We start from the raw sequence: 22,953 nt of genomic DNA, 5'->3' as shown, positions 1-22,953 counted from the left end.
ATTCGATTTTGACCCGTTTTATTCGATATTTTAAGTCATTCGATTTTGACCCGTGTTATTCGATACTTTAATTCATTCGATTTTGACCCGTTTTATTCGATAATTTAATTCATTCGATTTTGACCCATTTTATGCGATACTTCAATTCATTCGACTTTGACCCATTTTATTCGATACTTTAATTCATTCGATTTTGACCCGTGTTATTAGAGTTTCAATCCATTCAATTTTGACCCATTTTATTCGATATTTTCATGCATTCGATTTTGACCCATTTTATTCGATACTTCAATTCATTCGATTTTGACCCATTTTATTCGATACTTGAATACTCCATTCGATTTTGACCCGTTTTATTCGATACTTTAATCCATTCGATTTTGACCCATTTTATTCGATATTTCGATTCATTCGATTTTGACCCGTTTTATTCGATATTTTAATCTATTCCATTTTGACCCGTGTTATTCGATATTTTAATCCATTCGATTTTGACCCATTTTATTCGATATTTTAATCTATTCGATTTTGACCCGTTTTATTCGATAATAGTATCTATTCGATTTAGACCCGTTTTATTAGATATTTTAATGCATTCGATTTTGACCCATTTTATTCGATATTTTAATCTCATTCGATTTTGATCCATTTGATTTTGACCCGTTTTATTCGATACTTTAATCCATTCGATTTTGAACCGTGTTATTCGATATTTTGATCCATTCGATTTTGACCCGTTTTATTCTATATTGTAATCCATTCGATTTTGACGCGTGTTATTCGATAGTTTGATCCATTCGATTTTGACCCATTTTATTCGATACTTTAATCCATTCGATTTTGACCCGTGTTATTCGATATTTCGATTCATTCGATTTTGACCCGTTTTATTCGATATTTTAAGTCATTCGATTTTGACCCGTGTTATTCGATACTTTAATTCATTCGATTTTGACCCGTTTTATTCGATAATTCAATTCATTCGATTTTGACCCATTTTATTCGATACTTCAATTCATTCGATTTTGACCCATTTTATTCGATACTTTAATTCATTCGATTTTGACCCGTGTTATTAGAGTTTCAATCCATTCAATTTTGACCCATTTTATTCGATATTTTCATGCATTCGATTTTGACCCGTGTTATTCGATATTTTAATCTATTCGATTTTGACCCATTTTATTCGATATTTTCATGCATTCGATTTTGACCCATTTTATTCGATATTTTAATCCATTCGATTTTGACCCGTTTTATTCGATATTTTGATCTATTCGATTTTGACCCATTTTATTCGATATTTTAATCCATTCGATTTTCACCCGTTTTATTCGATATTTTAATCTATTCGATTTTGACACGTGTTGACCCGCCAATGATATAATAAAAAGTTGTGGATTGCTTTACCTCTCTTACTATAAAAAGAAATGAGAATTGGGAAATACGAATTTGGGTTAAAATAATTATTCATTTTAGCAATAATTATCATAGGATTACATTTATTTACACATCAGGAAAACCATATACATTTGTGCTGAGAAACATACTATTTAAATTACCAAACACAAGGATTTTCTCTCTACAATTTTTAAAAGGTATTCAGTATTCAATTAGTCTAATTCCGTGCATCTAGTCAGCTAAGTCATGGCTCTAAAGATCAGAGGTCTGATGTTTCGTTGTGCCTTCACCATGTCTGCTTTGGCCAGAAGCAAGCCCGTTTTGGGTATGTCTAGTCGTCATTGCTGTCCTCGCTTTCACTGCCTTCACCACCTAAAGGTGAAAAAGAAAACTGGGTTATTAATTGGAGAATGTTTAGCAGCAACAACAGCAACAACAGCAGCAGCAATAAGAGCAGCAACAACAACAACAGCAGCAACAACAGCAGCAACAACAACAGCAGCAGCAACAACAGCAGCAACCACAGCAGCAGCAACAACAGCAGCAACAACAGCAGCAGCAGCAACAACAAGAACAACAACAGAAGATTAAGCAGCAACAACAGCAGCTGCAGCAACAACAGGATTTTGGATCCTAACCATCACTGCTTCCAGATTCATCCTGTTCGTCGGCATCTGACTCATTATCTTCCTTCGACGCATTCGTAAAGCCTGTGAAATGATAGAGAAATTTTTGTAAGTAACAAATTAACATTTCTTGGACGTTTGTTATCACCGCCAGACAGTGTTGTCGCTGATGGGCAATGGAACCAAAATCTAAAACTGAGCCCATATCAATCTACATACCGTACGGTTGCGGGAAAGGATCCATTTCTTTCTGGCTTTGTAGCTTAAAACTGTGCTCTGTGAATAAGATTGAGTGCATTCATTGTCAGTACTCGATATCTTCATAAGTTATATTTCTATTTCTTCATTTTTTTCATACCTGTTGATTGTGGACTGTCTACTGCATCTTCCTGCTCATCTTGGAGGAGTTTTAGTGCTAGAACACGAAATCTAAGTTAGTAAAAACGAATTTACTTGATACATCAAACTTCAAATCTTATCGATAACCTGAAACCTGAAGAAGGGACAAAAAGCCCTCGAATCAAGCTTGAAGAGACTTAACAATCTCTACTCCCAAGTGATGCCGAGTCCAGAAATCGAACCACTGAGAGGTTAAATGAAACTTAGATTTTACAAACATCACTCTCCGTACGGGGTTCTTCCTAGAGGTCCGCTCCATACGCACTACCGCTGCATTCACTAGTTACAACTTACAACACTCAACTCACATGATGATTTTTACCGGGAGAAGGATAACCGGAAAGGCAATACTTAGAACAAACACGTGGCTCAGCCTCGACTCAAACCCACGACCAAAGTCATGAACTACATAGCGGTGAGACAGCGCCGTAGCAGCGCAAGCAACGGATGCCACCCATGGTGAGTGTACAGTACCACTTCACCAGCCTTGCTTTGGGAAGCACGGGTGGCGTGCGCTGCTAATACGCCGCCTCTCACCAATGCGACCCGGGTTCGTGCCCTGCCGGCTTTGGTGTCGTATGTGAGTAGAGTTGTTTGTTGGTTCTCTTCTGTGCTTCGAGGGTCTCTCCTCCGGGTTCTCCGGTTTTTCCTCCCTCCACAACAATCAAATTCTAAGTTCTAATTCGATCTATCGGCTGCCTTATCAATTGGGTCACAAGGCCTGTTAGGCATTAAGCTGTCCACCCAGGAGTGGTAAACCCATTAGATTTTTTAAGATTAGATTTGACGGTGTAACGTCACATCTTACCTCCATGCTTTGTTTTGCCTCCCGTCGGCTCATCAGCGGATTCTTCTCCTTCACTACTACTTTCATTTCCACTACTGCTTTCATTCTCACTGTTACTGCTTGACACAGATGCCTCACTGCCACTTTCTTCACGTGTCTCGCTCACGACATCAACCGGGTCGTCACCACTTGGTGCGTAGAGCAAGCTGGCGCTGTTTAGAGCACTCGTTTGGGAATTCAAAGCGCTCGTGTGTCTGAGACCAGGGGAGGGAACGCTTGACTGAGAATAAATACTTGATTTAGAGTTAAAATCGGAGGTATTCAATCTGGATTTGGCTCCTATCTGAGATGGTGTAGTTTGACCAGATTGGGTGGTAGTGGTGAGTTCTTCTTGTTCTTTTTCCCATGAAGAATGAGTCTTTTCCTCATCTACATGACCCGTGAGAGACGTTATAACAGAGACTTTAGGGTGACCACTTATCGTGTTCCCAGCAATCTTAATCTTAATTCCTGGTTTCTTCATTTCGATAGGTTTGCTTGGTACGGGCGCTGCTTGGCTGCCTGGGGAAGGAACAGCTTGCGCGGCCCTTGGGTCTACTGTTTCTGATACTGGAGTAGAGCTCTCTTCCTTGGCTTTGGAATGCCGTGGCATTCTCGGTTTCTGCATCTTCTTGGCTCTGGCTGCGGCTGCGTTGGCTTGGTGGATTTTCTCTGAAAAATTGGAAGGTGCATAATATGTGATACAACTACTGTACGATAGTCAAAACAGACTTTTAATTATGCATTTTACGTTAGACTTCATCGAACCCTACTGAAACAACCTCTGGGCTGATTTAAGTCAGGGCATGGCTAACTCACAGATCAAATTGCAATCAAGGTGGTATATTTTGATCGTCAAATAATGATTAAGTAGTCTTACCAAACTCTTCCTTCGTTCTGTTTCTGTGAAGATAGATCCAGACCTTCCTGTTGCTATCGTACTTGACGCAGGGATCTTTCTCGTAATGAAGGCGATCAAGAGCACCACTAACTACAGTGTGGATCTGTGAAAATGACGGGACAAAAAGAATGAAAGAAAGAAAAGGAAAATGATGAAAATGGGAAGAACAGAAAATAGTAGAGTAAAGAGGATGGGAAGAGAAAAGAGAGGAAAGGAGAAGATATAAGGGAAAAGACAGATGAGAAGAAAATGGAAGGGAAAGGAAGGGAAGAGAAGGGAAAGGAAGGGAAGAGAAGGGAAAGGAAGGGAAGGAAAGGGAAGGGAAGGGAAGGAAAGGGAAGGAAAGGAAAGGGAAGAGAAGAGAAGAGAAGAGAAGAGAAGAGAAGAGAAGAGAAGTGTGTTACCTGGGCTTCTGTTGCATCTCTGTTTAAAAACTGTGAATCTTTTAACAGTTCGCAGACCTAAAACCATATTAAAGTAATAATCAATATCATTGGTTATAGGCAACACAGTACGTGAAATAGTTCGATGTTGGATTCGATTCCCTAGGCACCTAGATGCATGATAGATGGTACGGTAGTTACCTCTGCTCGTGTGCCTTCTCCGTTCGGTAGCCTGGCTGCCGCATCGCGTACGAGTGTCAGGATGGTAACAAAAGGTGGACGATTGGAAACCAGAAGAGAATGTTCTCTCGCTTTGTTCAAGTTGGTCTCCTTGGAAAATACTCCCTGGAATGAAAAAGAAATATAAGAATGGTATAATGGTGAGTAGTGCCTCTTTTATCTGGAGTCTCAGGTTTGATTCCTGGACTCGACATCACATGTGAGTAGAGTTTGTTAGGTCTCTCCCTTCCTTGTGGAACCCACAAGGAAGAAGGAGAAAGGTGGGGAGGCCTCTACAGTCATGGAGGAGGTCACGCATGGCAGAACTGAAGAACGCACACATCATGGGAAGGGGCAAAGAAAACCGCAGAGAACGAAGTGAGGTGGAGGACAATAATGAAAAGCCTATGTTCCCAAGGGGGCGAGGAGGAATATGATAAGCTCCCTTGATTCGAGTGTTTTCTCAGGGTACGTTCTCCGGATTTTATACCTACGCAAAACCTAAGAAGCTCAGTCCCTAGTGGGATGTAATAAGGCAACTGTCAACAGCAGTGCGGTCATCTCTATCCACGGCTATGGTGTGGAATCGAACATACTAGATTAATTCTCTTCCAATCACTGACATAAGTCCGCAAAACAGCGCCATCAAGGACATGGTCGAGCACGTCCATAAAATGTTATATGTTCTAGAAGCAAGAACAAGTGGTGCCACAATCTACGGCTTACCTTGACAGGACCAACAACAGACTCAAACCCGTGCATATGATAGGTGTAAGCTTTATGTGGGTTCATATAACGCTTCAGTTCTTGCTCTCTGAATATATCTTGTTCCGTGCTTGTGCTGGGTCTTACGATGTAATCAGTCTTCCTAAAAAAGAGATACAACCACGGAATGGAGCTGTTAGTTTCACTCGTTTTTTGGTAAGTTAAAGCGAGTTCTCTTAAAAGAGGAAATTGAAGAAATAGCTTGCGTGCTGTTTGCAGACTTAAAGCACTCAGGGACTAGAAGTGTTAGAAGAAGCAAGAAGCGTAGTGGAGTTGAAGATAAAACTGCGCGCCTATGACAACACAATGCCATGAATTTTCCAATTGAAGGAAATGCAGGTACCAAAAATAAAATATGATATTATCTAAAATATTTCGTAACGTACACTCGGGCTTCAGGAGCGTTGACTGTGCTTCCACCTTCCGCAGTAGCCTGGAAAAACAGGGGTTTAATGAGTTTTTACAAGATTGAATTCTTTCGGTCTTGGCACGTTTAATATAACACCATGTACCTTTTTAATGGAGAGTTGATCCTTCACCTTCAGCCAATCCTGGCACAGCTGAGTGAGCTCCTCATCAGAATCCCGCAAAGCACCTGACACAACATGATAAGGAAACACAAATTCCATATGTCATCTTAAGGGATTAATTCAGAGAGGGGAGGGGTGGGGTTATATTGGTACCCACCTACTCTGAAAGTGAAATCCTGGATTTTGTCCTCAAATATCTCTGTCTTTTTAAATGTACTGTCTTTTTGCATGAATGCTAAACGTGTTTGTGTATAGAAGCAGTCACTATGGAAACCTAGCATTGAACAATTCAACAGTTTTCTAGGGGGAGGCCCTGATTTGGGACTACTTTCAGGTTACCCCTAATATCAAATTTCATCACAAAACATTTACATATATATGTTTTTCTTCAGAAACATACCAATCCACTTCCATTGCTGAGGTCGTTCTTTGAAATCAACCAATGGGACGAACGTTGTTGGTGTGACTAGGACAAAAAATATGAACAAGAGAGGGGTGGGTGAGTATATTTTGTCAGTCCATAATGAAAATGTGCAAATAAAGTAGATAGGAGAGATAGGACAGAAGGGACCAGAGAGGTGGGTGTTGCAAGGATACTGGCATCCCTCCCCTAATAAAAAGTCAATGTTACGACAAGACATTTTGTGTCTCCTCCCCCCACAGTAATCAAACCTCTGTGGTATTTAGTAAATCTCCACACAGATGCACCATAACATTATGAAGGGCTATAAAGTGGTTTAACCTCCCCCTCCTCCCCCTCTACCTCCTTCTCCCCCCTCCCCCTCCCCCTCCCCCCCTCCCCCCTATCAAAACTCCTCCCTACAGTCCTGCACCACGTGCAGATAAGCATGCAATCAAGAAGAGAATAGGATAAGAACCGAATCAACAAGGCAAGGACAAAAAAAAGCTGAGATGTTTTATTCCCATTGTAATTAAATTTTTGTCCATATTCAGAATACCTCCAGAACTTCCAGAAATATACATAAGGGAAGAGTAAGCCAGTTTGACCCAGTCTGACTGGTCGTCACTCCAGATACTCAGAGATGCAGATGGCGAGCACTGTAAACAAGACATGCAAAAATATGTCAAGTAATGTTTAGTTTGTTCGGTACATGTACATTTACAGTATCTCCCTTGATTCAAGGGTTTTTCTTCCATCTGTGAGTTATCCATGCTCTGACTTAGATCAGCCCAGAGGTTGTTTCAGGGTTCTATCTGTGAGTTAGCCATGCTCTGACTTAGATCAGCCCAAAGGTTGTTTCAGGGTTCTATCTGTGAGTTAGCCATGCTCTGACTTAGATCAGCCCAGAGGTTGTTTCAGGGCTCTATCTGTGAGTTAGCCATGCTCTGACTTAGATCAGCACAGAGGTTGTTTCAGGGTTCTATCTGTGAGTTAGCCATGCCCTGACTTAGATCAGCACAGAGGTTGTTTCAGGGTTCTATCTGTGAGTTAGCCATGCCCTGACTTAGATCAGCCCAGAGGTCGTTTCAGGGTTCTATCTGTGAGTTAGCCATGCCCTGACTTAGATCAGCCCAGAGGTTGTTTCAGGGTTCTATCTGTGAGTTAGCCATGCCCTGACTCAGATCAATACTCACAGAGGTTGTTTCAGGGTTTTATGAGAATTGATGGAAACATCATGGTTGACACTAAAGTGACAACAATATTTAGTCTGGTAAAAAAATCAGTCACATCATACCTGCCAAGCCTCAATTTGTTCTTCAATCTGCTCAAAACAAAACAAAGAAAATTAATTTAATAATATATTATGATTTTGTTTAAAGATGGATATTATAGCCATGATAAATTCTGTGAGTACAGAACCCAGAATCAAGGGTGGTGTATAGGCCAATCGTTATTTACGTTTTTTCCTCATTAGCATAAAAAAAGACTTGCAAGTCTTGCCACATGACCATACATTTCTTCGTAAGTTATAGTGTTTCCAAAAACATTTTACTCCCAAAATATTGAACATATTACTCTCAAATTTTCAGTAGTTACTAAATAAGACATTCTCTTTCGATTTCTGGAGTCAGTTTGCTTGTAGCTTGACATTTTTAAATATAATAATGAAGAAAAAACGTAAGTATAGTCTTGGGCTTGATTCAATGTGATGGCGTCACACGGCAGAGTTTCGCTAAAAGGGAAAATTTTATCTAACCTTGTGTAAGCTAGCTTTATAATCAGGCATGCTGTAGAATATCTCTTTTAGCAAACTGAAGAAACTGGAAAACTTTCCTGTTGGCGGAGGTGGTCTAAAACAACAAACAAACAAACAAACAAAGTACATGTAGTGAATCAATGGAAAAATTTAATTAATGAAAATGTTTTTTCTTACAAGTTTGTAGAACCAGCTTCAGAAGGACCAGTCTTTGAATCCTGTTTTTTTGCTTGTGTTCGATTCCTTTCTTGCTTTTGTTGTAGTTTCTGTTTTAGTTTTTTCTTTAGTTTGGCTTTCTTGTCCTTTTTCTTGTTCATCTCAACTAAACAAAATTCAACCACAAAACATATTGAATTTATAAAAAAACATACTTTAAATAGACAATGCAACATTTGTTACTGCAAGCTTTCAGTTTCTATTTCATTAGTTTAAGGACACAAGGGAATTTTTATCAAATAGATTTTCCATGATGAGTCACATTAACTATTGTGCTCCATTAAAATCTCATTGTTTAGTGATGATTAGGTTTAGGGATATGGCTTGAGTAAGGTTTACTGTTGTATTATACCTAATTGTGTTTATCCTTAATTTTAAATTAATATTATTGTCTCCCTACGCCAAGTTATTGATAGAACAGAATCCCTTTAGTCTGGGAATTGAATTCTTTTTCAAGTATAATGATTGAATTGTACAGCTGTTAGATAAATATGCTATATTTTCCCTGCCATCCAACATTTCTGTCATCAAAATACTTTAGTCTAAATTTAACCTCTAGTAATAATTTATATTTATTTAAAGATAAATTGGGTAGTACATTGAAAGAAGATTTCTCAGTAGATCTTGAAGAAAACAGCTACACAATGTACAGTGTACATGTAAATCTGACTATCAATTATCAGACAATGAAATAAAAATTGCAAAAAATTGCCTTAAAAATAGGCAATAAATACTCTCCTCCTCTGCCACTCTTTAGGTCCAGAGAGAGTCTAGAGCGGGACCCTAAAAGTGACTGCAGGAGACTAGCAAAGAAGTTGTCTAAAACTCTAGCATGCTGGTTGCTGCAGGCTAATACTTAGAACCTTGTCATACAGTGAAATGTACCTTGTGTTTGTGGAACATCTTTTGTCTTACTACCAACTGTTTGAATTAAAAGAACAATGCATGATTTGCAGAGCAGATTTACTGTAATACGACTGGGAAATGCGTTTCAGGTGCTCATAAACGATGTTATGACTGGAATGGATGTTCTGAATGTGTCACACATTATGTCATGTATGTGTAACTGTTTTCAAGTCTGGAATATGACTGCATTGCTGTGCAATAGTTAATTATGACCCACTCATAAGAAATCTGCTCTACTTATAATGAAAAATTATATTTTTAGGATAACAGTCATCTTTATAATGATTTCACTTGTATGATTCACATATATTCTGTTGTAGATTGGAGAACTGTTGACAGTATTGAAGTATTCTGTCAATACAAAAGAGTGATGATAATGAAAGTTATGACATCTGCAGTGTCACTTACAGGTTGAAGGTCTTTTTGATGGGTTAGTTCTGTAGACTATGTCAGACAAAGCAGTAAATCTTGTGTCTAGTTCAGGGTGATCCTACAACAAGGCCAAATACAATGGTTGAGAAAGCTTTATCATTTAAAACTTTGAATACCAAAACTAAACTAATACTACCAACAAATGATTAAATTATAATCAAAAATAAATTCAAGATAATGCAAAACAAAAAACAAAAAACAAAAAAACAGACCTATTCCGGTTGAATTTTCAATTTAGCATATTCAATTTTTTGCAGAGGATAAAAAACTGGTAAAGAGAAAGTTAGGGGAAACTTTTGAATCAAGGGAGAAGCCTTACAAACTTTGCTCACATGTGATGTTAAGTCCAGAAATCAAACCTGAGACCCCAGAGGTGAGAGGCAAGTGTATTATTGCTATACTGATTACAAAATGCCATGGATATTTTTACCTCGTTACAGGTTCGCCTCTTCTTGTGTTTCTGAAGCATTTGCTGAAAGTCTTTCTCTGTAACGTTGACGTTCGAAGGGGTCAGAGGAGGGCGAGGTGCATGGGATGAGAACGGGAAGGCAGGATACCCATACGGCATGCCAGGGATAGATGGTATCATTGGATGATACCCTGGGTGACCTGGAAACAGCCCAGCTGGGTGGCCAGGAAATGGCATCGGGTACCTAAGTGACCCGAAAGGACCTGGGAGAAGAAATCTTTCTTCTTCATCTGATGAAATGGCTTGATCCTGAAATGAAAAGTTAGTATATATTTTGAATTAAAAAATCCAACATGGGGTTGTTTGATGTTTATCAAGAAATAATTGGAAAATTTGGCTCCTTTTCAAAATCATACCTCGCATTCTTGCTTGCATTCATGAATAATTCTTTGAAGAAAAAGACAAAAATTGAAATCTGCTTGTTAAAGTTGCTGGAAAAACCTTGAATAGTCAAATTACCCACACCTCCCCTTAATAAATTAATTAATAGTGGAGCGCCATACTTAAGAAAAATTGGTAATTCATGGAGTTGATTTTTGATGGCTTGACTACTAATTCACTTCTGTCCATGCACATAACACAGAGATCCTGCTTGATGCCAAAGCAAAACTACTCGCAAACCCGCTCTCAAATGCACAGAAAAAACATCGCTATGGAACAAATTTCAGGAACAAAACAACAGGAAAAAAAATGTAGTCAAATATGGATCTAGAAGTATTCTTCAAGAATTAATTAATTGAATAATTAATTGGACAGGTCTGGAATGGAATTTCAATGGGTTTGGCGATTATGAAAAAGATTAAATCTTTCGACTTCAGTAATTTGTAGAAGAAAAATTTAGGTGTGGATTGAATGCATGAGCTTTAACATAAATCTCCCACTAGGAGCAATACATAAATGTGTATTTTCTGGAGTGGAAGACAAGGGTTGAGAGGTTTTGACAACTCACTTTTTGAAACGTGTCTGTACCCCATGCTCCAAGGATGACCAATTTTCAGAGAGTACTTTCCCTCTGAAAAAGAAGGTTAAAATCAATCATGGAATAATAAGACAAAAAAAAAAAAAAAAAAAAAAAAAAAAAAGGAGAAGAAGAAGAAGAAGAAGAAGAAAATTTATATCATATTTTCCTAAAGGGTACATGTATAAACTTCCTTTGAGCACGGCATAGGAAGAGTACCTTGTTCGTATTGGATCATTTGGCCCTTGTCTGCTTACTTGATCAAGAATTTCCTTTTGAATGAAACAAGAAAAATGAATAATAAGAGAATGAGAGAGCATAAGATGATAAATAGATTGATCAATTCTTTCATTCTTTTTATTAATATTTTCATTCATTTTTCATTCATTCATTTATTCAAGCTGGTCATACCTGTCTGGATACTATGATCTCCTGAAGTAGCTTTCTGTAGTACGCCTGCAATTGTAGCTAATAGTAACAATATAAACTAGTTTAGTAGCATTTTGGCAATACAAATTGCTCCATGCTAATCAAGACAACAGTTATGATAGGGAAATCAGGTAATAGACTGCTGTCAATCAAACAAATTGTTCCCATTTACCTTCCTACAGTACCAACATACTGTTCCTTTACAGTATGTACTCTAAAAACTTATTTGATTTACAGCTGTTTATTTCCCAATTTCCCAGTCACAACTGTCGTTTTGATGAGATTAATTGGTTAAAATTTATCACAGCCTTAACACTGATTGGCTTAGAGAGCATTCACTTTTGATGTCACCCATCTCAATTTAAGTAAAAAGGGAAAACATTGCAACCACTTTTTATATTTCTTACATTATTACCTTGTATTCTTTCTTCTTTGCTTTTTGGCAAAGCTTTTTGTATTCCACAACATCAGGATAAAAATAACCATCTAGAAAAATTTTTTGAATCAGTAAAATATATCACTTTCACAAAAAATACCAGAGTAATGCCTCTCATGTACTGTACTGTATGTTGAGAGTTTCCTTCCAGGTTCTTCAGTTTCCTCCCTCCACAAAAAACCAACATCTAAATTCCAATTATGGAATGATTGAGGTCCACAGTTTGTAAGCCTATGACTATTCCAGGGTTATGGGTCGCATACTCTGCTAATGCGTCATCTTTCACTGCTGTGAGTCCAACATGTCAGGTCTCTGGTTTGAGCCCCATGTTGGCCACATGTGAATTGAGTTTGTTTGATGTGTTGGTTCTCTCCTGTGCTTTGAGAATTTTTCTCCGGGTTCTCCGGTTTTCCTCCCGTCATAAAAAACAGCATGTGAATTGAGCATTGTGTGCATAAAATAGTAAATATAGTGGTAGTGAGTATTTTACAGTATTTACGGTAGCATGCAAGAAGGTTTACAAGTGCGTAGCCTGCTGAACTGGGAGACAATCCTTTTGTTTTATATGAACTCCTCCAAAGGTAAGTGATGGCATGCAGGCTAAGTAAATTTAGAAAGGACATCCTTTATATCCAAGACTGACAATAGCATCAATGTCTAACCTTTTAATTTTGTATGAAAATCTTCGATAGGGTTTCCAAACTTGAAGTTTTCTCCTTCAAAGAGAGCCCTGGACAACGAGAAGTAAAATAAATAAATTATGATATTGTACCATTACCAATAGCTAGTTTCTAGGATTATTACACACATAAAACAAATAAGTCTACCTGAGATTTTCTTCTTGGGCATGAGGATAATCTGTCGGTAACTGGGGCAGAAATTTCTAAATTGAATAATTTCAAGCCAGTTAGTGGAAAATCATGTTACAGTAGTAAGCTTAAACTCAATTTCATATAGCTCTGAAAAACTTGTGGTAAATACATGTATGTGCTGTGTTCTGACCATGATAGCACCAGGTCTAGGTATTTTCATTGGCTGCGGAATGACCCTGTGCTGTGATTGGTCCAAAGGATGCAGTTCTTCAATTCCATACCACACCAGTGCTGTGCCATTTCACCGTCATTCGAAATGCCTGCTCTAGTATTGTAGGACATAGTCTAATACTAATATGTCTGTATTGATTTTGTTTTTAAAAGTATTTATCTACCTCAAGGTGTTTTTTGTTTTCAGGAGTGAGGACATTCTTCCAGGTGTCTAGACTGACGATCTTTGAGAAAATCTCAGGCTGTAACATAACAAAATACATCACTTAGGAAATCAGGTTTACTTTAACATCATATATAGTTTATCTACTGTAGACTTATAGTAAGCTTACATTTAACTATAAAATGTCAAAAACACTCCGTACTACTAATTCAAAATATAGATTCCCTTTGGATCACCCATTTTATTTGAACACCAAATTGACTTACCGATTCTATAAGATCAATTGGAAGATGCACTTTACTGCCATTGAAGTCACAGATCTCTTCTCCTTGACTCGCTTCTTCCGCCATGAGAAAGATTGAGAACGAATTTCACAAAATGCCTCTCAAACTCAATCTGTTTTTATAGTTCTAATAGATCATCTAAAGCATAAACTGATACAGCCTTATTGGTGATTATTAGAGGATCATATTCGCTAAAGCGATCGCCATAAAGTTGAAGTTAAGTCTTGAATTTCAAGGTCTTTTCAAAGGCACTCTTCTTTCTCGTCACTTGACCGCCATATTGTTTTGAAAAGCATTACCGCTGACACCAAACGAAATCTAAAAAGTATTTTCATTGGTGGATAGGGTCAGCCAATCATAGTGCCTCTTATATTTGTACAAGAAGGAATCTTTGGCGCTCAAAACAAATCAATGGCGGACATAATGGCTGAATGACGTTCCAAAAACATCTTTTTTCTCCTCCCTCAAGCCATGCTTTTACTACAAAATTAGCTAAGAATGCCGAGGAGAAAGGTAAATTTCGTAAGTGTTATTCTTGAGTTTGTACCTGTTTATTTTCTTGGTACATTTTGAGGTGTTTTGGAGTCAATGATGCTCACATCAGTTTTGTTTTGGATTCTTTCAGCGTAAGCCGTCATTAGAGGACCAGTCAGACTCAGACTTTGATGTTGATATTGAGACGTTATCTGAGGATACTGCAGACACAGAAAGCAATCCTTCTTACTCGAGTTCTCCAAGAAAACAAGACGCTTCGCCTCGCAGATTGAAGAAATCACCTAACGTCACTCCCAGAAAAGGTAACACACTCACCTCAGCACACTTTAAAATACAGTAGTAGTTCTAAGTATGTAATGCAAGGTTAGAAAGGAGATAAGATACCATGCATTAGGTTATTTGCATTTTTTAAGTCATTCTTTCATTCATTCATATAAAACATGGCAAAAATCATACTTTGACTCAAAGGATGCTGGGATCCCTGTGGTGTAGCTTTTCCACAGGAACCCCAACTTCCATTTAGTGCAGCAAATTTGAAAGTTTTTAACGCTAAATTCCACACATCTGTATATGATTCTATAAAAGGTGCCAACTGCAATGTATTCCTTTGAAACAGGTGTAAGAAGGTCAGGCCGTAAAAATCTTTCTGGAGGACAGAGCAGCCAGGAAGGGTCTAAAGAATGCTGTCTGTGTTTTGAGATTAGCGATGAAGGACCTCCTGATGCTGAAGATATGATTGTCTGTGCTGAATGCAGAAATTATAGTGAGTCTTTATTTATAAATTTTCAAAAAATGCTTAGGACAAGACAAATAATGAATAAATATTAAAAAAGAAAGAAAGAGTACTTCGTTTGCAAATAAGGTCATAATCGCCATCTTGGATTAATTTAACGAAAGAATTGTCAATGAATTCTTTTGTTATATCATCCAACATGGCCACCGTGTCTTTTGCCCCCTTGGGAATAATTGAAAACCATCGATGGCTTGTAGAAAATTTTAATACAGAATTTGTTTATTTAATAATAATTATTATTTATTTTTACACATAAGAAGGACTGCAAAATGCAGTTTCACAATTTTGATGTTTTCCAGTGCTCGGTTTACTTGTGCTTCTTGACAGGGGTTTCTTAATTATTGATTGACACCTACAAATCAATGCTTGTGACACAAAGTGGGGCAGTTATGTGGTTGGCTACCCCAAATTTGTATTCCAACAGGAATAGAAACACAATTAAACTACGTAGAAATGTGATATGAACATTTTTGATGTTTGTAGGCCATCAGTCCTGTTTAGGAATGTCAAGTAATATGTTATCAATTGTCAAGATGTATCCTTGGCAATGTTCATCCTGCAAGACCTGTGAGAAATGTAATATTAGAAGACCCAAGGTAACATTAAAGAAATCTTTATTTGCAGTTAAGTTTCAAGTGAGGCCTATAACGTTTCAGGCAATTTAAGGGCAGATCCAGGATATTTTTGACAGCAGAGAGGGGGATCCAAAGCATTCCATACATGACGTCGCTTTTGATGCCATACTAATACATAAATACACCATATAGACTTTTCATTTGTGTTACTATTGTTAAACATTTTAATTTCAATTGATAGACCTGCCTATGCCAGTTATGACTTTCAGTTTAACTGGATATTACATTATTAAGATTCTTTATAATATATCGTACGGTTGAGAGGGGGGGGGGGGGGGGGGGGGGAGGGGGGTCAGCCCTTCTGGATCAGCCCCTACAATTATTCAACAGTAATTATATGTCTCATTTGAATCATTAATGATAAAAGGGTAAATTATAAACCGTAAAAAGATGAAAAAACTTACTGACGTTTCAGACGCTAGTCCTTCATCAGAGTAAATCTATACTTCTAACTAGATGCTACTGAAAGACAACATCAAACATTCTTTTTAGAATACCAGTCATTCCCAAAATTAATTTCCATAAATCTAGAGTCATATACTCCAGTTTTGAATTCTCTGTCGGTCAGGTACTAAGCCATAACTCTTTATACTTATGTTAAATGATAATTTTTATATGATGAGTAACATTTTAGTTTTTATTTCCAGTGCAAGCTACGGGTCTGTAATAACTGCGATAGGAGTTTCCATACGACATGTATGGATCCAAACCTCGGTGTGGATGCCAACGAACAATGGACCTGTCAAATCTGTCTTGATGAGCCTGCAACACCAAAGGCACAGCCAGAAGAACAAGAAGAAGAGAAATTAGATGCCAAAAATGTTGATGAAAATATTTCAAAACCAATTCCAAAAACTGCTAGTCCCTTACGAAAATCTCCAAAACGAAAAAAAACTATGAAGTTTGTTCACAGAAAGAGATCAAAACTGAAAGAAGAGAGATCAAAAAGTGACGAAAATATGGCAAATACAGAATCAGAGGAATCTGAAGGGGGTTGTTTATCGGACGTTTCACTGTCGTCTTCGCCAGCGAAAGAACTAGACTACGGAACTTCAACTTCTTCTTTCAAGACATTTTATGTGAAGAGTTCAAGTATCCAGAAAAAATGTCCAACTCAAGGCTGTGATGGGAAAGGTCACTTGACGGGGAGGTTTAGCATGCATCATACTGTATCAGGCTGTCCAAAGTACCATCACATGACAGCTGAAGAATGCAAGGTAAGGACTATGACGGCAATCAAGGGTGGTGTAGCTGGTGTCCTCACCTCTCCCCTCTAGGGTCTAGGGTTTGATTCCTCGACTCAGCATCACCTGGTGTAGGTGGTGTCCTCACCTCTCACCTCTGGGGTCTAGGGTTTGATTTCTGGACTCAGCATCACCTGGAGTGGAGTTGGGTCTCTCTCTCTTGATTTGAAGGATTTTTTCCATCTTCCCCCTCCCTCTGCAAAACCTACAATGCTAAATTTCAATTTATATGTGAATTAGCCATGTCCTTGTGTGTACTTTGATCAGCCCAGAGGTTGTTTTAGGGTAACATTGAATTTAAAGCTAATCCACAGTTTTGTTGTCCAACAGTTTAAAGCAGAAGAGCGAGAAAAGGAAATCAAAGAAAAGCGCATTTCAAGAAAAGTAGCAGTTGATACCACCATCACGACGGAAGACACACCAAGACGAGATCTTAGAAGACAAGTTGCTTTGTCCTTCATGGCTGAAAAGGTCCGCTCTGCAGTAGGAAGTGCAGAACTGATGCCAAACAATTTGGAAAAGTACAAAATGTCACCAGCTCCTTCAAGAAGCTCTACAGTCATGGAGCCAGTATCACTAGTTGCTCCTCGTGAAGAACTCAAGGAAGAAGTGCTCAAAGGGCTCACATCAGAGTATGACTTTCACTTATTTAAAACTGCTTGGAAGAAGGCAGCTGAGGTCAATGAAGAGGTAAACAATGATGCAATGTGAGAAATTAATCAACTTTTCATTTTTGTCTTGAATTGGGCTCCCTGTGTGTATTGAAACCACAGGCACCCCAAACCATTTTATTTTGTGTTTTATTTTATTTTTTACATAGGAAGCTTCTATCCCAGTAAATGGTCGTCCAGTTTGTCGGTGTGTTGTATTCGGCATGTTTGAAATAGACACATGGTATTCATCACCATATCCCGAGGATTATCAGAGGCTCAAGAGGATCTACATTTGTGAGTTCTGTTTGAAGTACATGAAAAGTCCCACTATCCTCAGAAGACACATGGTAGGTGCAAATGTATATATATATATATTTTTTTTTTAAGCAGCTTTGTTGGCCTTCAAATTTCTCAATGAACAAAATAATTAACAAACATACTAAAGAAAAAAAAAGCAAGAAAGAAGGACCAAGAGGGTGGGCGCAAAATGGTGCGAACAGTGGGTTGCTTATATTAACATGAACATAGAGTACTGAAGTGATGACGTCGCAAAATAATTAAAAAAACATTTAGGATTTTGGTAGCATTATCAGAAACTGCATCTAAAAATATGATATGGTGTAAAATTTCAGAGCAATAGAGCGAAAACGGCTTAGATATAGGTAATTTAATATGAAAATATCCCTATACATTATCTCTTATTTGAGGCTGGATCTAAAATGATTGAATCCAGTCCAAAATAGAGAAATATATGGGGCTTTTTGGAGCTTAAATGCCTCATATTTCCATTTCTAAAGCTTGGAACAGCCTTAAAATTGGCAGAAACATCAAGATTTCAAAACTGAATTGCAAAATGTTTAATATTGATGGAATCACACTTTGGTACTCTATTAAAGCCTTTGTTTAAATCTGCATTAACATATTTAGAAGTGCTTAGGTAATTGCCCTTCAATATTCAAATTTTATCAAACCCTGAAACACCCTCCAGGCGTATCATGGACTGGGCGTGGCAAACTCACAAATTAAACCCTGAAATGACCTCTGGGCGGATCTTAGTCAGGGCCATAGTTAACTCACAGATCAAGTTGGAATTTAGCACAAATTCTGCTCACATGTCCAGGAATCAATTAATTAACTATTAACTTTCCTGTTTTATCTAAAGACAAGTACATGCTTTGTTGAGTGTAGATTTGATTTGATTTCATGACAGGCAAAGTGTGTTTGGAAGCACCCACCAGGCATTGAAATTTACAGGAACAATAATCTGTCTGTGTTTGAAGTGGATGGGAAAAAGCACAAAGTAGGTTTTTATAATAATGCTTTCCTACTTAGTAGACTAATTCTTCCATTAGCTGTTTAAATGCTCATCCGTCCCTCCGTCCCTCCATCCCATCCATCCATCCATCCATCCATCCATCCACTCACCCATTTACTGTATTCATCCACCCGTCCACGCCTCCATCCACCAACTTACCTAATAACCCACCCATCCATTCACCCTCCCATCCACCCATTAACTCATCCATTAACCCACTCATTCTTAAATGCATCCTTCTATCAACTCACCCACCCACCTGTCCTTCCATCCATTCACTTACCCATCCATCTATTCACCAATCCATCCACCCATGATTACAAAGCTGCAATAAACATCCCTATTAGTTTGGGTACTATATTCAAAAGTATCTCAATTTTTATAGCTATTCATATTTCAGTATTATCATTATTAATATCATACCATTGTATTTTGTGTCTTGTTATCAGACATACTGTCAAAACCTCTGCTTGATGGCCAAACTATTCCTGGACCACAAAACACTGTATTACGATGTTGAGCCATTCCTTTTCTATGTGATGACCAAAGCAGATAATGTTGGGTGCCGGTTTATCGGCTATTTCTCCAAGGTAACCCTTTTTATTTCAATTGAAATCATCCATTGACCTATGAACATCTTAACAAGATAAACAATATACAATTAAAGCAAATAATTATGAGGGAAATATGAAAGAGAATCCTAAAGAAATCATATTCTTTTTTTGTTGTTTCAGGAGAAGAAATCATTTTTAAACTACAATGTGTCTTGCATTCTTACTCTTCCTGCGTACATGAAACAAGGATATGGAAAAATGTTGATTGACTTTAGTAAGTGATACCAAGATTCTTGCAATGTCACTACTTTTAGCAACTTATGTGCACAAAGTTAATGTAGGGTGTGGTTTTTAGGGTGCAGTGTTTTAAAGTCAGTAATATAAAAAATTCCATTCTGTCTTTCTCTCTATGCTATCCCTCTCTGAGAAGGAAGGATGGTGAGCAGAGTTTTTCAAGAATATCAAATATAGAATTATATAAAAAAGTAATTAAGGGTAACATTTACAGCATGATGTTCAAAAGTGATAATGTAAAGTATTTGCATACTTATTTATGATCGGCTTTCTTATATCAAACTGACGCATTTCAATGTGAGGCCGGGTGGTTTTACCATATAAGGCATGTAAAAGCTTGTTTGTTGGCAAAAAGCTGGTGCATATACTTATGCAAATACATATATGTTATTTACTGGCCAGGAGGTCCGGATAGGAAAAACTGTGCCAGAGGTCTTGAAGGTTTTCAAGGCCGTGGGCGCAGTTTTTCCCTATCCTGACTGACTTTACAGTGTAGGACGGTAAATAACTTATTAATTTTTTTCCTGTATTTTTTTACTTGATTTCGTAATCGTTTTGTTTTGTTGTTTAGCGGCAAATGATACCGGACCGTGAGCATGGGCAGATACTGACAAAATACCGCCCGCTCAAACAGCCAATCAGAACACACGATTTTTTAGTATAGTGGACCGGAAAAAATAAATTAAATTAATGTGGTCATACTTTTGTGTGTCATGCAGTAATAGCCAGTACCTAACAAACCTGTTGCTGTCATTTTAACACATCAGCTGACATGAACTAATCTATCCTAAGCATCTGCATATTGGTATAGAGTTACTGTCTGGTCTTATTATTGTACTTTAAATTGTTGTTCTCAGGTTACTTGTTGTCTAAAGTAGAAGGCAAAGTTGGATCTCCAGAGAAGCCTTTATCTGATCTTGGCTTAATCAGCTATCGCAGCTACTGGAAGTCAGTAGTTATCAAATATCTACAGACATATGGCTACGAAAAGATATCAGTACGAGGTATGAGCACAAGTTAGGGACCTGTAATTGATTAGAGAGGGCTGGTGCATTTTACTTTTGATTTACATATTTTTAAGAGTGCCTAAACTTTCCTGCTGTAGAAAAATTGTTTTCACAAAAAATAGTGACTCTCCATTTTAGGCTTGCATGAATTTTTGTAACCCTCCCTTAGAGTTTGCATGAAAAATAATTACCCCCCATTAACGATAGATCCTATGTGGCACCAGTTTTAATATTTGATTACAAGATATATGGGGAAGAGGTTTTGTTATTGTCATCAGATCATATTATGTTATTTTTGTAAAATTCCACAGATATCAGCCAAGAGACTGCAATCCATCCTAATGATATCGTCAGTACTTTACAATATCTTGGTATCCTAAAATACTGGAAGGGAAAGCATGTTGTGCTGAGATCCAAGGTATAGCAGTGCCATATATCTATTAGCTGTTCAAAGGTCAAGGAAAAAAGTTGGCATTGCTGTGCATTGTGGGACAGTGTTAGGGAGGATTGGGAGAATTTTTTAAACGATTGAAGGGGGGTACCCGAAAAACATGAATGCTATTAGGTTGGGGTCTAGAAAATATTTTGCATCAAGAACATTTTTCCCCCGACTTAATAATAATAATAATAATAATAATATATTTATAATGCGCATATTTCATGTGGATATGTTCATATGCGCAGAAATTAACTATGCCATTCAATTAAATAAATTGGATAAAAAGAAATATAAAGACTTAAATAATGACTGTTCCCTAAAACAGTCCTAAAGTGCACTACGATTCCAACTTGGGCCAATCTTTTCCCTCAACCTCAGAATGGCTAATGTCATATATTATATCATATACCTATATACTGACAGTACTCTTCACTAATGCTAAGTTTATGGTGAAGAGATAGAAATGTAGATAAGTTATAGTGCTTGGGAACGAGTTTATCCCGGGCGAAAGCCCTTGGAATTAAATTCGGAAAAATTAATTTCCGTCCTCGCTCTCATCTTAAGTTTATGGTGCATGTGTGAAAGGCCTGGACATAGAAAACTGATGGTCAAAGTACAGTATTTTTCTTTCCAGGTGAACCCTATGTAAAGTGATAAAAAATAAGATGGGAAAAAAGTGTTTTCGCAGATATCAATTATAATATTAGAATTTTTTTCACATTTTTTGGTCAACTTTCCTCAAGTCAAAAGATGGGGGAAGTAATTGGGTCAAATAAATAAATAAAATCCTTGATATTTCAGGAATTGTATGAAGAGTACAATAAGAAAGTTGACTCTCGGCCTGCAAACTACCAAGAGATTGACCCAGCATGTTTGCGCTGGTCCCCACCTGTTACTATGGAGAATAACAAACCATAGCAACTGGAGTATGGTATGTAACCTGTTACTATGGATACCAAAAAGCCATTGAAACTACAGCATCATTGGTAAGCGTAAAGCATAACTGTCAATGTTGCTATGACAAAAGATGTATTCATCCAGCGCCTTTTTATTGGTCCCCTATAATGATCGCTATAAGATATTTGTCAGTTGGTTTCCATGACAACTGCATTGGTGTCAGTGGTTAACTTTCATAAATGACGTCACTGCTCTATGCACGATAGCCATCAATCTGTTTCCATGGCTACCACAAGGTTAGATCTGTTGCTATGACCACTGTTGAAAACACAGCAGTCAAATGCTGATAAGTAAAAACTAAGTAGACAATGTATATAAAAGCATGTGACGAAAAGTAAGATGAAATGAACTGTACAATGTATCCTTGTAATTTGACAATAAAACATGTAGTACTGTTCATTTTGTGTATACTGGTTATCCATGCACAACTCTATGCACAACTCCATCCATCAACACAAAATAGACCAGTTTCGAATTCCAAATTACCGCTGTGTTCCTTGATTACAGACTCATTTGCACAGGGTTAGCCTCGTATCAGTGTTTAAATATTCACAAATACCAACAGAAAAGTAAAGAATGCAAAACTTCAACAATACAAACATTTTGAAACTCGACGGACCTTGACTGGAACATGTGAACATTCTGCACAAACTCGAGGCTAACCCTGTGCAAATGAGTCTGTAATCAAGGAACACAGTGGTAATTTGGAATTCCAAATGGGTCTATTATCAAGTTACCTTGCAAGGTGATTTTAATCTCCCCTTCTGATTTTGGAATGATGTGAAAAAATTTATCCTCATATATTACTTGACAAATGGTATGGTTTGGGGGGTCCGGGGTTGGAGGTACATGTTTTTTTTGGGGGGGGGGGGGGGGGGGGGAGGAGGAGGAAGGGTATCATTTTACACAGAAGAAAGACACTCCATTGGTATTCACTCCTTTTCAGGCATCATCTGCCACAGGTTTCCAGATATTTTTGAAAACAGAATTTTTCTTTGCAGATTAAACTTGCAAATTGAACT

At 37.7% G+C, this 22,953-nt stretch overlaps 2 protein-coding genes across 4 annotated transcripts; one reads left to right on the top strand and one right to left on the bottom strand.

Moving 5' to 3' along the window:
- Positions 1 to 1,276: 1,276 nt before the first annotated feature.
- Positions 1,277 to 13,825, bottom strand: LOC116295566 (nuclear factor related to kappa-B-binding protein). Of its 2 annotated transcripts, XM_089031708.1 has the most exons (28): positions 13,528 to 13,825; positions 13,263 to 13,340; positions 12,883 to 12,938; positions 12,718 to 12,785; positions 12,035 to 12,105; positions 11,602 to 11,658; positions 11,410 to 11,462; positions 11,182 to 11,244; positions 10,589 to 10,619; positions 10,194 to 10,481; positions 9,740 to 9,821; positions 9,311 to 9,346; positions 8,387 to 8,531; positions 8,210 to 8,303; positions 7,748 to 7,774; positions 7,010 to 7,109; positions 6,451 to 6,516; positions 6,033 to 6,115; positions 5,907 to 5,953; positions 5,482 to 5,623; positions 4,738 to 4,881; positions 4,558 to 4,614; positions 4,133 to 4,256; positions 3,235 to 3,924; positions 2,386 to 2,442; positions 2,247 to 2,303; positions 2,040 to 2,111; positions 1,277 to 1,773 (listed from the first exon to the last, which is right to left on the bottom strand). In XM_089031708.1, the coding sequence occupies exons 1-28, from the start codon at positions 13,609 to 13,611 to the stop codon at positions 1,733 to 1,735; spliced, it is 2,913 nt and encodes a 970-aa protein (XP_088887834.1). In that variant the 5' UTR covers positions 13,612 to 13,825; the 3' UTR covers positions 1,277 to 1,732. The 2 variants fall into 2 exon arrangements, with proteins under 2 accessions (XP_088887834.1, XP_088887842.1); XM_089031716.1 differs by lacking the exon at positions 9,311 to 9,346.
- Positions 13,826 to 13,945: 120 nt separating this feature from the next.
- Positions 13,946 to 22,330, top strand: LOC116295557 (histone acetyltransferase KAT7). 2 transcript variants are annotated; one of them, XM_031703404.2, is made up of 13 exons: positions 13,946 to 14,067; positions 14,171 to 14,342; positions 14,657 to 14,803; positions 15,317 to 15,429; positions 16,116 to 16,685; positions 17,043 to 17,402; positions 17,533 to 17,712; positions 18,576 to 18,665; positions 19,130 to 19,270; positions 19,415 to 19,508; positions 20,386 to 20,532; positions 20,847 to 20,953; positions 21,776 to 22,330. In XM_031703404.2, exons 1-13 carry the CDS (start codon positions 14,044 to 14,046, stop codon positions 21,890 to 21,892), a joined length of 2,262 nt encoding a protein of 753 aa, XP_031559264.2. In that variant the 5' UTR covers positions 13,946 to 14,043; the 3' UTR covers positions 21,893 to 22,330. The 2 variants fall into 2 exon arrangements, with proteins under 2 accessions (XP_031559264.2, XP_031559265.2); XM_031703405.2 differs by having other exon boundaries at positions 13,952 to 14,058.
- Positions 22,331 to 22,953: the final 623 nt, after the last annotated feature.

The sequence above is a fragment of the Actinia tenebrosa genome, unplaced genomic scaffold, assembly GCF_029948245.1.
Source record: "Actinia tenebrosa isolate PJP-AT-01 unplaced genomic scaffold, QUT_ActTen_1.0 PGA_scaffold0__85_contigs__length_37466705, whole genome shotgun sequence".
Classification (NCBI taxonomy): Eukaryota; Metazoa; Cnidaria; class Anthozoa; order Actiniaria; family Actiniidae; genus Actinia; species Actinia tenebrosa.
Note: the sequence above shows the minus strand (reverse complement) of the source record. Positions and strands in the feature narration are given on the sequence as shown.